Source organism: Solanum dulcamara, chromosome 7 (genome assembly GCF_947179165.1).
Source record: "Solanum dulcamara chromosome 7, daSolDulc1.2, whole genome shotgun sequence".
In the NCBI taxonomy this organism is placed as follows: Eukaryota; Viridiplantae; Streptophyta; class Magnoliopsida; order Solanales; family Solanaceae; genus Solanum; species Solanum dulcamara.
In genome coordinates this window covers 1,238,236-1,252,261 of record NC_077243.1, presented here as the reverse complement: position 1 = coordinate 1,252,261, position 14,026 = coordinate 1,238,236, and the positions used below count along the sequence as shown (strand labels likewise).

Below are 14,026 nucleotides of genomic sequence, written 5' to 3'. Positions count from 1 at the left end.
AAGAACATTGTATTATGTTTATATATTTTGAGGCTAGTGTAGTCAAAGAGAGTGACCAAAAAAAAATTCTAGGTCTCAAACTAATTCAGTATAATGAAGAGTAATTTTACGTGTAAGGAAAAGGTGTTTTTTTGATGGAGTTTTGGGTTTTTCAATTAATTTAGAGTTGTTCAACAATATGTGATGTTGAAGGGACAAATCAAAAGTTATATTATAGGACCCGTGTAGATTCTATTGTAATGTACTTGAATCTTTTTTTAAAAAGAGTGAAAGAGTGAGATATATACATTTCAGTTAAATATTTATTTTTTTAATTTTATTTTTCGCTGTAATAATTTATGAAATTTTCATCGACAATTAAAAAATATAAGGTATGTCCAAATTTTTTTTAGCAGATTCTTTGTTTTGGAAGGAAATATTTTGATAGGAATTCACTTTTTTTTTGTCCAACAGATAGAAAAAGTGAAGTATAAAGTAAAAGGAACCAAAAATGAAAAGCTATCCTTTCTTTTATGTGCTAGTCTCTTCTTTTTTTTAATGGGAAATTGGGAAAACGGAAATGAGGAAGGAGATAACAAGATAGAGAATTGAATCCTCATCAATAAAGTAAGAGTTTAAATAGGCAACCAACTGAGTTATTAGTCACCAATTCATGGGATTTTAAAGACATTATGAACCACTCCAATTTATTTATTTTTGAACCGGTAACATTAACCTATCCAATTTTCTAAGCGATCAGCGATAGCGTCCTCTTTTTAAAAAAATAAAAATAAAAAATCTAACCATGGTGTTTGATTATTTTGTTGTGTACGACTAATATTGTATTACTATCTTATATCAGCAATTATCTTTCATCAATTTAGAAAAAAGGACCAATTTTTTTCTCAATTTAGAAGGTTAAAGATTCCTTTTAACAATTGCACCCTCAAGCTTCAAAGTGCATTACATATTACATATAACTCATAAACAAAAAATCCCAATTCTCAATAGAAGATCAAAATTAAAACAAATATAGATCATTAATAATATTTGCAAGATTACAACCATCTGAGCAAAACATTAAGAGGAAGAATTCCCCAAACTCACCCACCCACCCCACTTTTTCACTTCAATGATATAATTTATAGAAAATCAAATAACAATAACAATAAATTCAGTGTAATTCTATCTGTGTAATTCTATCTTTGGGCATTAGTGGAGTCCGAAGAAAATAGTGTGTACACAATCTTTAACATTTTTCTTTTTTTTTAAAAAAAAAAAAGACAATAGACCAAGAAAATGACTATTAGTTGAATAAGGATGATTTGTTTCACCAAATTCCATGGACAACATGATTGCAAGTATTTTTGATCCACCTGAAACTTTTTCTGAAAGAACCTTTCATTTTACCCTCCATAGCATAAGATTTATATCCAAGAACTCTTTTTTTCCTTTGTAATTCAGGGTCATTAAAAGCCCAATTTCTTGAAGACACTCTGCTTTTGCTCTTCTTGATCTTCACTTCTTTATCCATCATACCCCCATAGGAATAATAAGAATTAGTACTATAACTCCTCAAATCTTGCATATTTGTTGGAAAACCACCATAGTAATTTTCTATTTGCATCTTTCCTTCTCTTGTTGACATAGATCTAAAATTCTCCATTATATCAAAACACAGATTTTTGGTTTTTTTCTTCAAAGTTTTGGTTTTGTGTAAATTTGGTTTGATTTTGGGTGGAGCTGAAAGTGGGAGTATCCTTTCATCTTTTTATGTCTCTTTTTTGATATTATGATTTTTTTTTCCTTTACATTATTAAAGGCATGCTTTGACTTTTCCTAGAATAAGAAGAATAGTAGAATGGCATAAAATTTTAAGGGGTAGTTTGATTCTTTGTCGGTAATGCACCTATTAGTTATAATTAGTTTTTTTATTTTTTATTTTTATATAAGATAATATATTGATTTTAATACAACTTATACATATGTTAATTATGTTGATTTTTAACTTATAAATGGGGACACATGACTGGGAAATTATTAATTTTTAGCTTCTTCAAAACAGTTTTGAAAATTTTGATCAAATACCTTAATTTTAAAAATAGAAGAACTTTTAATTTTGAAGAAACTTGGCCTATAAGGTAAAAAAAAAACAATCAAATTTGGAAAGTATCGTTTTACTTGAAACAGCCTAAAGAATATCACATATAGAAATAGTTGAGGGAATATATTTCATATTGAATTTATTTTTCGTACAAACCCACTAATATTATGTACGTAAACAAATATAACAAAAAAATTTAACATTATCAAGTTGTATAATCTCGCTGGCAAATAAAGCAACTTATATTATTATTATTACAACATGATATCGTATATGCTAATATACAAATTTTAAACTTTATACCTTGTTTAAATCCTTTCATATTAATACAATATACTATCATTAAGAAAACGTTTAATTAAATGTCACAGAAACACCAATAAAGATTGTGGTAGAATGGTAAGTACTTCTTTATCTTTAATTAAGAGATGTAGGGTTCGAGTTCTCTTGGATATGGAGCCATTTTTGTTAAGAGGCGTTTTATCCATAAGACTTTTCGACGTATATTCGAATTTAATTAATTCTAATATGAATAGTGAACACCAAATAAAAAAATAAAAAAAAATATTAAAAATGTCACCGAAAGCTCTTTCATTTTCTATTTTGTCCTCTACTATTACTAATCAATGGCCGCCAAGAATATTTTAAACTAAATAAATAAATAAAAAGAGAAAAATCACATGCCACATTTCATCAATGTTGACTGTTGAATATCAAATTGAAATTCTCTTTTCTTTGCTTGTGGGCAATATATAAAAGATAGGAATAAATAATACTCATCCGTTTTGATTTATTTAATTTAATTTTAATTTGATACATAATTTAAATTAAAATATATTATTTTAAATTAAAATTTATAAAATACACTAAAATATCATTTAATTTTGTAGTCTTAAACCATATAGAATTGTTAAATAAAAAATTAAGATAAAGAAAATTAAAAAAACATGTGATCTAAATGAAATGATTGGTTTCAAAATGAAATGATTGGTCTGTTTATGACCTTGATTGTGTTTTAATTAAAACTTAGAAGACAATTAAAAATAAATTTAAAAAGATGGGAATTTTTCTATTCATTTGACTTTAATTTCTGAAATTCAAATTTTAAACTTGTACGTTATCTATTGTTATGGTATATATAGGATATTTAAATAAGAATTTATATTATACACGTCAATAGTACAATATCAATGCAAATTAAATGGATGGATCAGTTGTTATGTTGTTGTCTAGATTATTTTATCAGGTTGGATACTTCATTAAGTGTTATTTGTTACTCTTATCAATTTCAATTTATATAACGGAATTTAAACAAGAAACTTCAAAAACATATACGTGTGATCTAAAACAAATCATAAATAGTTAGTGACTATTAAATAAACTTAATCATAAGCACACAAAATAAACTTTAAATAATATCATTGCAGAGCAGTCTATTTTGAAATGAATAGGTAGAAAATCCCAATCAAACAAGTAAGGAAGTCTTTCTAATTAGCATGCTTGTTTTCACATGTAAGCAAATATTAATTGATTATTGTAAAAGATGTTTAATGTTAAGTCAGTAATATAACTAAATTTGTACTATATTTGGTCATACTTAAATGGATTAGGTAAGAATAAGGTCAGGAAGAGGGAGATGATGGGACCTCGAAATTCGTGTTCATTTGGTTCAAAATTGTAACACGATTATTTCTTTTTGTATGGAGTGTTCAGATCAATTTATTCGCAACTCCATTATGTTTTTGAGTTGCTAAAATTTATGTATAATAAATTATATGTTCTCCTCCTACTTCATTCTACCTAGAAATCCAAGAACGAAAGTGTAAAACCACAAAACACAAGGAGTGTATCCTGTATATGATATGAAGGAAAACATTTTTTGATTAATAATTTTCTATTTTCTCATGTTTAGTGAGTTAAAATATTTTTTAAATAGACTTATGTTTTTTCAATTTAAGAAAAATGACTTTCCTTCGTAAAGTAAGAATTGTTAGGAATTAATGGATGTCATTTTTTTCCCTTTGCTTTTTCCCTGCCCCCTTTTCCTTTGCCTATAAATTGTCAGATTTGACAATGAAAATGTACACAATTCTCTCAAGCGCTCTCCGCTTTGTTTTTCACTTTAGTCTTTTGTTTATTTTTTTTATAATTTTATAATTTTATAACACGTTATCAGCACGAAGCTCGTATTTTCTTCAGACAAATTATCTTCTATATCAGATTTATCTACTGAAGAAATTTTATTTTAGTTGTCTTTGTTATTTCTAAATTTCTATATCAGTTGTCATCATGTCAGATTTATCAAAACTTGAGTTTGTGGCACTTGACATTTCCCGAAAAAATTATTTATCATGGATCCTTGATGCTGAAATTCACCTTGACGCTAAAGGTCTTGGTGATACTATTAAACAAGAAAATAAAGCATCAAGTCAAGATAAAGCAAAGACCATAATTTTTCTCCGTCATCATATTTGTGAAGGATTAAAAAGTGAATATTTAACTGTGAAAACCTTTCTTGAATTATGGACTAATTTGAAGGATCCATATCACCACCTAAAACTTACGGTGTTATCAAAAGCCCGATATGACTGAATACACTTTCGATTTCAAGATTTTAAAACTGTGACAGAGTATAATTCTGCTATCCACAAGGAAGTTCCATGATAAAATTATGTGGACATACTATCACTAATGATGACTTACTTGAGAAAACTCTTTTCACTTTTCACGCTTTAAATGTGTTGCTACAACAACAATATCGTAAAAAGGGTTTAAAAAGTATTCTGATGTGGCTGAGCAAAATAATACTTTGCTAATAAAAAATCATGAAGTCCGTCCCACTAGGTCTGCTCTATTTCCTGAAGCAAATTTTGTAGCAACAAATAATCAATCTGAATCAAGACAAAATAATTATCGTGGTTGTGGTCGTGGTCGTGGTTATGGACGTGGAAGAGGACGAAACAATTATCGTCATCATGATAGAAATAAACATGAGAACAATAAAATTCCTCAAAATAATCCTTCCAGAGGTAAATCCAATATTTGCCACCGGTGTGGTATATAGGGTCATTGGGCACGTGAATGTCGTATGCCCGATTATTTTGTGAAACTTTATCAAGCCGCTCTCAAAAGAAGAGATAATAATGTAGAGGCACACTTGAATTTTTGGAATGATGATAATGAAGCAACTCCCTCAAATAAATATGAAGATATTAAGGCGAATCTTGCTTATAAAGATGATGCTTTCGAAGATCTACTAAATATTACTCATTTGGAAGCTGAAGATTTTATGAATGTTGACTGGAGAATTGATCATCTAACTGGGGATAAAAATAGTTATTGTTTTTTTTATGTTTGATATTATGTTGTCCTTCGTAAAATATTTCTTAAGGCAGTACAGTTTCTTAAAATTTCTTATGTTATTAGTTTTTCACGTTCTTATAATGTATCTTTTTGTTTATAAAGAATATGAAAATTCTCAGTCATCAGTTGGATCCAACATCAATTATGATAATGTGTCTTATTGATAGTGCCACAATACACACTATTTTAAGAGATAAGAAATATTTTTATTATTTGATTATGAAAAAAGTTAATGTTAATACAATATCTGGTAGTACAAGATTAATTGAAGGATCCAAAAAGGCTAAAGTTGTACTTGTTAGAGAAACAAATTTAACAATTAATGAAGCATTATATTATAGTAAGTCTCAAAGAAACTTATTAAGTTTTAAAGACATTCGACAAAATGGTTATCATATTGAGACTACAAATGATGGAAAGAATAAATATCTTTACATTATTACAATGACGTCGAGCAAAAAGTTTATACTTGAAAAGTTATCCGCTCTTTCATCCGGCTTATACTTCACAAGTATTAGCATGGTTGAAACACATGCCATAGTAAACCTTAACTCAAATGATTTTATTATTTGGCATGACGGGTTAGGCCATCCCGGTTCTAATATAATGCACAAAATAATTGAGAGTTCACATGGACACACTTTGAAGAACCAAAAGATTATTCAATTTAAAAAATTCTCTTGTGTTGTATGTTCTCAAGGCAAATTGATTACTAGACTATCAGTAATCAAAGTGGGAAATGAATCTCCAGCATTTCTGAAACGTATACAGGGTGATATATGTGGGCTAATTCACCCATCATATGGACCATTTAAATATTATATGGTTTTAATAAATGCATCTACAAGATGGTCACATTTGTACTTATTATCAACTCGTAATATGGCATTTGCGAGATTACTTGCTCAAATAATCAAATTACGAGCATAATTTCCAGATTATGCAATAAAGACAATTCGTCCTGATAATGCTGGCGAGTTCACATCTCAAGCATTTAATGATTATTGTTTGTCCCTAGGATAACAGTTGAGCATCCGATTGCTCATGTTCATACTCAAAATGGTCTAGCAAAATCATTGATTAAATATCTCCAATTAATTGCTAGACCAATGCTTATGAGAACAAAATTTCTCATTTCATTATGGGTCATGTTATTTTGCATGCAGCAAGTCTTGTGCGGATCAGACCCACAAGTTATCATAAAGTGTCCCCATTAAAATTGGCTTTTGGTCAGGAGCCGAACATTTCCCATCTTAGAATATTTGGATGTGCAGTATATGTTCCAATTGCTCTATTACAACGCACAAAAATGGTACCCCAAAGAAGATTAGAGATATATGTTGGGTATGAATCTCCTTCTATCATAAAATATTTGAAACCTATGACTTGAGATTTATTTACCGCAAGATTTGTTGATTGTCATTTTGATGAATCAATATACTCAGCATTAGGGGGAGAAAATAAACAGCTGAAAAAGGAAATAGATTGGAATGCATTATCACTATCTCATTTAGATCATCGTACAAATAAATGTGAATTGGAAGTTCAAAAGATAATTCATTTGCAAAATATTGCAAATCAACTGCCAGATGCATTTACTGATCTATCAAGAGCTACTAAATCTCATATTCCAGCTGTTAATGCTTCAATTCGAGTTGATGTCCCGGTAGAAAAATTAATTAATGCAAATGAATCTAAACCACATTTAAAATGTGGTAGACCGATCGCCTCCAAAGATTAAAATTCTCAAAAAATAAAATGAGCAAACAATCAAGATGGTCATGATATGAAAGAACCTGCTCAAAAAGAGCGAGGAGACATAACAATTGATAAGACATTGGAAGAGGTTAAGGCTTTTGAAAGTGATAAAAAAATTCAATAAATTATGTCTCATCAGAAAAAATATGGAACCGAAATAATGTAATTATCGACAATAGTTTTACTTATAATGTTGCTATCGAAATAATGCAACAAAATGGGGATCTTGAACCAAAATCTGTAGATGAATGTAGACAAAGGAATGATTGGCAAAAATGGAAAGACACAATTCAAGTTGAATTAGCTTCGCTTGAAAAATGCGAAGTTTTCAGACCGATAGTCCAAACACCTAAAGGTATAAAATCAGTGAGATACAAATGGGTCTTTGTGCAAAAAAAATGAGAAAAATAAAGTCGTAAGATATAAAACACAACTTGTGGCACAAGGATTTTCGCAAAGACCCGACATTGATTATATGAAAACATATTCTCCTGTGGTGGATGCAATCACTTTCAGGTATTTTATAAATCTGGCAGTTCATGAAAAACTTGACATGCATCTGATGGATATCATTACAGCCTATTTATATGGTTCTCTGGATAACGATATTTTTATGAAAATTCATAAAGGATTTAAAATGCTTGAAATATATAAAGATTTTCGGAACACTTGTTCAATAAAATTTCAAAAATCTTTATATGAGCTGAAACAATTAGGGTGAATGTGGTACAATCTTCTTAGCGAATATTTGCTAAAAGAAGGATATAAAAATGATCCAATTTGCCCTTATGTCTTTATTAAAAGGTCTGGATCTGAATTTGTTATAATAGCAGTATATGTTGATGATTTGAATATTATCGAAACTCCTGAAAAACTTTTAAAGGCAGTAAAATGTCTGAAAAGGGAATTTAAAATAAAAGACTTCGGAAAGACAAAATTTTGTCTTGGTCTACAAATTGAACATTTTGCAAATGGACTATTTGTCCATCAAACAACATATACAGAAAATATTTTAAGGAGTACATGGATAAAGCACACCCACTGAGTACCCCAATGGTTGTGAGATCTCTTGATATTAATAAAGATCCATTTCGATCTCATGAAAATGATGAAGAGCTTGTTGGTGCTGAAATACCATACCTTAGTGCAATTGGTGTATTAATGTATTTTGACAATAATTCTAGACCAGATATAGCTTTCTCAGTAAACTTATTAGCAAGATTTAGTTCTCCCCCAACGCGAAGACACTAGAATGGAATTAAGCATATATTCATATACCTCCGAGGGACCACGGATATGGAATTATTTTACACAAATAAATCCACGTCAAAATTGATTGGTTATGTAGATATAGGATATTTATCTGATCTCCATAAAGGTCGATCGCATACAGGCTACTTATTTACATGTGGTGGTACAGCTATATCATGGCTTTCAACAAAGCAAACTATGGTTGTCACTTCTTCAAATCATGCAGAAATAATAGCCAATAATGAAGCAAGTCGATAATGCGTTTGGTTAAGATTAATAACTCAATACATCCAAAAAACATATGGCATTTCCATGATAAGAGACACTCCAACAATATTGTATGAAGACAATGTTGCATGTATAGCTCAATTAAAGGGAGGATACATCAAAGAAGACAGAACAAAACATATTTCACTAAAATTCTTCTTTACCCATGACCTTTAAAAGAAAGGTAAAATACATGTTCAACAAGTTCGTTCAAGTGATAATTTAGAAGATATGTTCACCAAGGTCTTGCCAACTTCAACCTTGAGAAATTGAGACACAAGATTGTAATGCATCATCTTTGAGATATTAAATGATGTCTTCATCAGAGGGAGTATAATACGCGTTGCACTCTTCTTTTTTTTAGTTTAGGTTTTGTCCCACTGGATTTTCATAACAAGGTTTTTAATGAGACAACACTCAAGGTGTATTATTAGATGTGTGTACTCTTGTTCCTTCATTAGGCTTTTTCCCACTGAATTTTTCCTAGTAAAATTTTAACGAGGCACAACATATATGGGCGTTCAGGATGGTTGTATATATTTATTCTTTCACTAGATTTTTTTTATGGACATCCAAGGGGGGTGTTAGGAATTAATGAATGTCATTTTCTCCCCTTTACTTTTTCTTTTGTCAATTGTGGCAACTAATCTTTGCCTATAAATTGTCAGATTTGACAATGAAAATATAAACAATTCTCTCAAACTCTCTCCGCTTTGTTTTTTCCTTTAGTCTTTTGTTTACTTTTCTTATAATTTATTATTTTATAACAAGAATAATATTTTTCAAAACTACCTTTCAACCTCACCATCCAACTCCCAACTCGAGTCCTGGGTCTCGACTCTCGACTCCCGACCCAGGCATGAGTTTTTGTAGGGTCCTCGGTCAGCGTCGAGGTCAAGAGTCAAATCGAGGTCAACTGTCCAAACCCGTATCAGGATCGAGATCTAGTGTCGAGTACGGATTCCAAGTCTTGAGAGTCGAGTTCTAGAGTCGGGTCTCAAATCAGGTGTCGAATCCTAGGTCGAGGTCGAATCCCAAATTTTGGGTTAAGGTTTGGTTCAATGTCATATTATTTGTCTAAATTATACCTAAATGCTCTTAGGACAATATTTTGTTCTTATTAATCAAACATAAAAAGAAATAAGTAAGAAAATCACTTATTTTTCAAAAAAATAATAATTAGAAAATCAAGTTCCACGGAAATATTTTCCTTCATGTCAAACACACCCAAAAGGTCCCATAGTTGTTGCTTCACTATTAAGCAAGCACGTCTGTCTCTTGGTTGCTTTCATTGTACTATGTACAAAAATTTGAAATAGTTAAGAATGATTACATATGGTTAATATCAAAGGCATCATAAATGGTACTCCATTATTGACTATACTAGTTTTGACTGTGCACTTCAAGTGTAGGAGCTTCACTTGCTCAAGAAAATAATAATCCCACTTGATATGTTGGGTAAGGTTACAATCTTTGCAAACGTCTCGTCTCTCTTTTTATCTACTTTTTTGTACTATTTACTTGTCCAACCTTGGTTGAGTTTGTAATAGCAATTAGTAAAAGTACCCTTTATTTCACTTACAATTTAAGAACCTATTAGATTACAACAATAATATATTCAATATAATTTGATAAAGTGAGGTATGAAGAGAATAGAATGTACGCAAATCTTACCTTAGCCTTAGAGGCATTGAGGTTATTTGCGATAGACTTTCGCCTCAAGGATCTTTTAGATTACGATCTAAAAAATATGAGCAAATTAAAAATCTAATGAGTAAATGTATGATCATAGTCTAAAAATTTGTAGGAAATTACATTCAATGACCTTGAAACTGTGTGATCTTAAATTTTTTACTGTGGCTTACCTATAGGCGAAACTTGAAGGTCAAAAAAGTTTAAAGTTGAAGTTTTATTCATGTACAAGTGGGGATTATATTTGCACAACTTTTAAAATAGGGGCAAATTTAAATGGTGGCTTAAAAACTGGACATTTGTGTAAATCCAGCCCAAAGGAGAATGACGAACATAGCCCATAAGAAAAATAAGGCCCATCTCCCATTTCGACCATTTCAGATTCCCATCCATAGCTTCGATGCTTCAATTTCCACCATTTCATATTCTTTGCTTTCTCCGGTGCGCCTGCAGGTAACTCAGTAAGGCTCTGAAACCCCAGATCTCCGTCACCGGACGGAATTCGAACACGCTGCTAGGTTTGATTCCTTGATTCTATCCATTCTCGGAAAATTAAATTCAATTGTTTTCGTTCTTATATGGGGGAAGATGTTGATTGATTTTGATTTTGAAATTGTGGAATTTTGGATCCTGCTGTGTGATGTTTTCTTATATATTACAAACTCTGCACTATTTTGAATCAAGTGTAAGTTAGCCTGAATATGAAGTCATGCAATAGTGGAAAATGATGTTTGATTTGGTTTCTGAAGAACATGTAGTTTAGCTGGTAAACCAGCTGGTCAAGCTCGTTCAAGAGTTACAATACTGCTTATTCTACTATGTAGTTCCTTGGAGACATCAATTTTGGTCTGATGCATTGCGCCTATTGTTTTGTGCCCATCCATCAGTTTGATATTCTGACGGATTCAATGTGTATGGAGGATTCTTCATTACTATTTCTTGCTTGTAAGTTGTAACTAAGTGAAATCCACTAGTCTTGGTGTACAGAGTTACCTTGGTACTTGTTGCTCGTGATAGGTGGGTGGTATCCTATGGAATTAGTCTGGCCTGGACACCACAGTTACCAAAAACAAAACGGCTTTACATAATATATAAGATCTTTGAGGGATGGTGTCTACTTGAGCTGATTAGGGCTACTTTTTTAGTTTAAATCATATATATAAAGACAAGTGACTTTTGTTCATTTGACATCAAGTAGTAGCTGAAAGTTTCATTTTACTGCAAAAACCGTCTCTATGGTTACAATTATATTCATATATTCAAAAACAGAGGAAGCTGATATAATTCAAGAACTTCTATGTTATTTATTAAATTTGTTTTATGCCAAAAAGCTAAAGATTTAAGTGTATGGTTTTTTCTCTGTCTTCACAGACTTCACTTAATAAAGACTGTTAACTGATTCCGTCAAAGTACTTGTCACAACCCCTTTAATCCCCCTGATGCTTAGTTACATATTCTGATCTCTCTTACCACTGTATTGTATTTTGTTGCTTATTCTTTTAGTCATTTGCTCTGGGTTTTGAATTTATGATGTAATGACACAGAATAATACACTGAAGCTGGTGAAATGGCTGACAACAGTAAGTCAACCGAAAACCATAACCAAAGTTCTGATGATAATTTAGCTCCGGAGAATGGTAACGAGGTTTGCATTGATTCCTTGGCACGAAAAGTCCAAGAATCTCTCTCGCTCGCAAAGAGACATAAGTTTTGGGAGACTCAACCTGTGGGCCAGTTTAAAGATCTTGGGGATACAAGCTTGCCTGAAGGCCCTATTGAACCTGCAACTCCCTTATCAGAAGTTAAGCAGGAGCCTTACAACCTTCCAAGTCCATATGAGTGGACCACCTGTGATATGGACTCGGAGGAGATGTGCAATGAGGTCTATGTTCTCCTAACAAACAACTATGTTGAGGATGATGAAAACATGTTTAGGTTCAATTACTCAAAAGAATTTCTTAGATGGGCACTTCGCCCTCCAGGTTACTACAGGAGCTGGCACATTGGAGTCAGAGTGAAGACCTCAAAAAAGTTGGTTGCTTTTATTACAGGGGTACCTGCAAGGATACGTGTCCGAGATGCTGTTGTGATCATGGCAGAGATCAATTTTCTGTGTGTTCATAAGAAGCTTAGATCAAAAAGACTTGCTCCCGTCATGATAAAAGAGGTCACAAGGAGGGTTCATATGGAGAATATTTGGCAAGCTGCTTATACAGCTGGGGTGGTCCTTCCAACACCTGTATCAACCTGTCAATATTGGCATAGATCTCTGAATCCAAAGAAGCTAATTGATGTCGGGTTTTCCAGGCTTGGTGCAAGGATGACAATGAGTCGTACAATAAAGCTGTATAAGTTACCTGATCAGACTGTCACATCTGGGTTCAGGAAGATGGAGCCCCATGATGTTCCTGCAGTTACTCGATTGCTTAGGAATTACTTGAAGCAGTTTGTGGTTGCACCTGACTTCGATGAAAATGATGTGGAACACTGGCTACTGCCGAAGGAAGGTGTTATTGACAGTTACCTGGTTGAAAGTCCTCAGACTCATGAAATCACCGACTTCTGCAGTTTCTACACACTCCCTTCATCAATTCTTGGTAACCAGAATCATACCACTCTAAAAGCTGCTTATTCGTATTACAATGTCTCTACAAAGACTCCATTTATTCAGTTGATGAATGATGCCCTTATTGTGGCAAAGCAGAAGGATTTTGATGTTTTCAATGCCCTAGATGTTATGCAGAATGATAGTTTCTTGAAGGAACTGAAGTTTGGCCCCGGTGATGGGAAACTCCACTACTATCTCTACAATTATCGTACAAAGCATGTTTTAAGATCATCAGAGCTTGGGCTTGTACTCTTGTAGTTGGATCTCGCGAAACTGCTTGTTACTGGGGACAGAGAAGCATTTTTGGTAATTTTATTTCTATGTGAAACTCTCTATTTTGCTCTATCTGTCTCGTAGCCCTCTCAATTGGACTTTGTAATTCCTGATCTTCCCTGTTTCATTGTAACTATGGATAAGTACTAATTCAACTCTTTTTCTGGGTAAACTATCTCTGTACGTCCTTCCTAAATCCATTACTTGCTTGATTGACGTTGTCATTAATAAAGCAGATATACCTCCTTCAGTAATATTTTGGATCTTAATTGGGTTTAGTTTGTGTGAAAAGGGGGAGACTTGTTTGGCTGAGATTTTTAATTTGACAAACATTTTTAATAAAATGCCTATCTAATATGGGACGGAGGGAGTACTATGGAAGGTGGGTGGGGGTGGGAGTTACTGGATGTTGGGGTGTACCACACCCCAACATGTGGACTGTCATTTGTGGACTTTTTTCCTTATTTTCAAAATGGGGAATTTATTTTTCTCATTTTTAAGGAATTTATTTTTCTGGAAAACATGTTTTTTTCTAATTTTGACTAAGGGAACATGCAAAATTGAATGTTTTCCTCCACCAAAACACACCTTAAATATTCGTTTGAAGTCCATTGATGAAACTTCATTACCATTGGATGGTACTTTTAGAACTAATTCCCTTTGGGCAATTAACTTCTCACATAAGCCTCACAAAAATAGGGATAAGATCTGCCTAATATGTTGTTGTATCT

General features: G+C 32.1%; 1 protein-coding gene across 1 annotated transcript; it reads left to right on the top strand.

The window, feature by feature from the left end:
* Positions 1–10,758: 10,758 nt before the first annotated feature.
* LOC129895993 (glycylpeptide N-tetradecanoyltransferase 1-like) lies at positions 10,759–13,549 on the top strand. The gene is made up of 2 exons (XM_055971799.1): positions 10,759–10,932; positions 11,959–13,549. The coding sequence occupies exon 2, from the start codon at positions 11,982–11,984 to the stop codon at positions 13,278–13,280; it is 1,299 nt and encodes a 432-aa protein (XP_055827774.1). The 5' UTR covers positions 10,759–10,932; positions 11,959–11,981; the 3' UTR covers positions 13,281–13,549.
* Positions 13,550–14,026: the final 477 nt, after the last annotated feature.

Bases quoted from the DNA above. Each gene is read 5' to 3' on its own strand.
- LOC129895993 (XM_055971799.1), top strand. From the start codon at position 11,982: ATGGCTGACAACAGTAAGTCAACCGAAAACCATAACCAAAGTTCTGAT.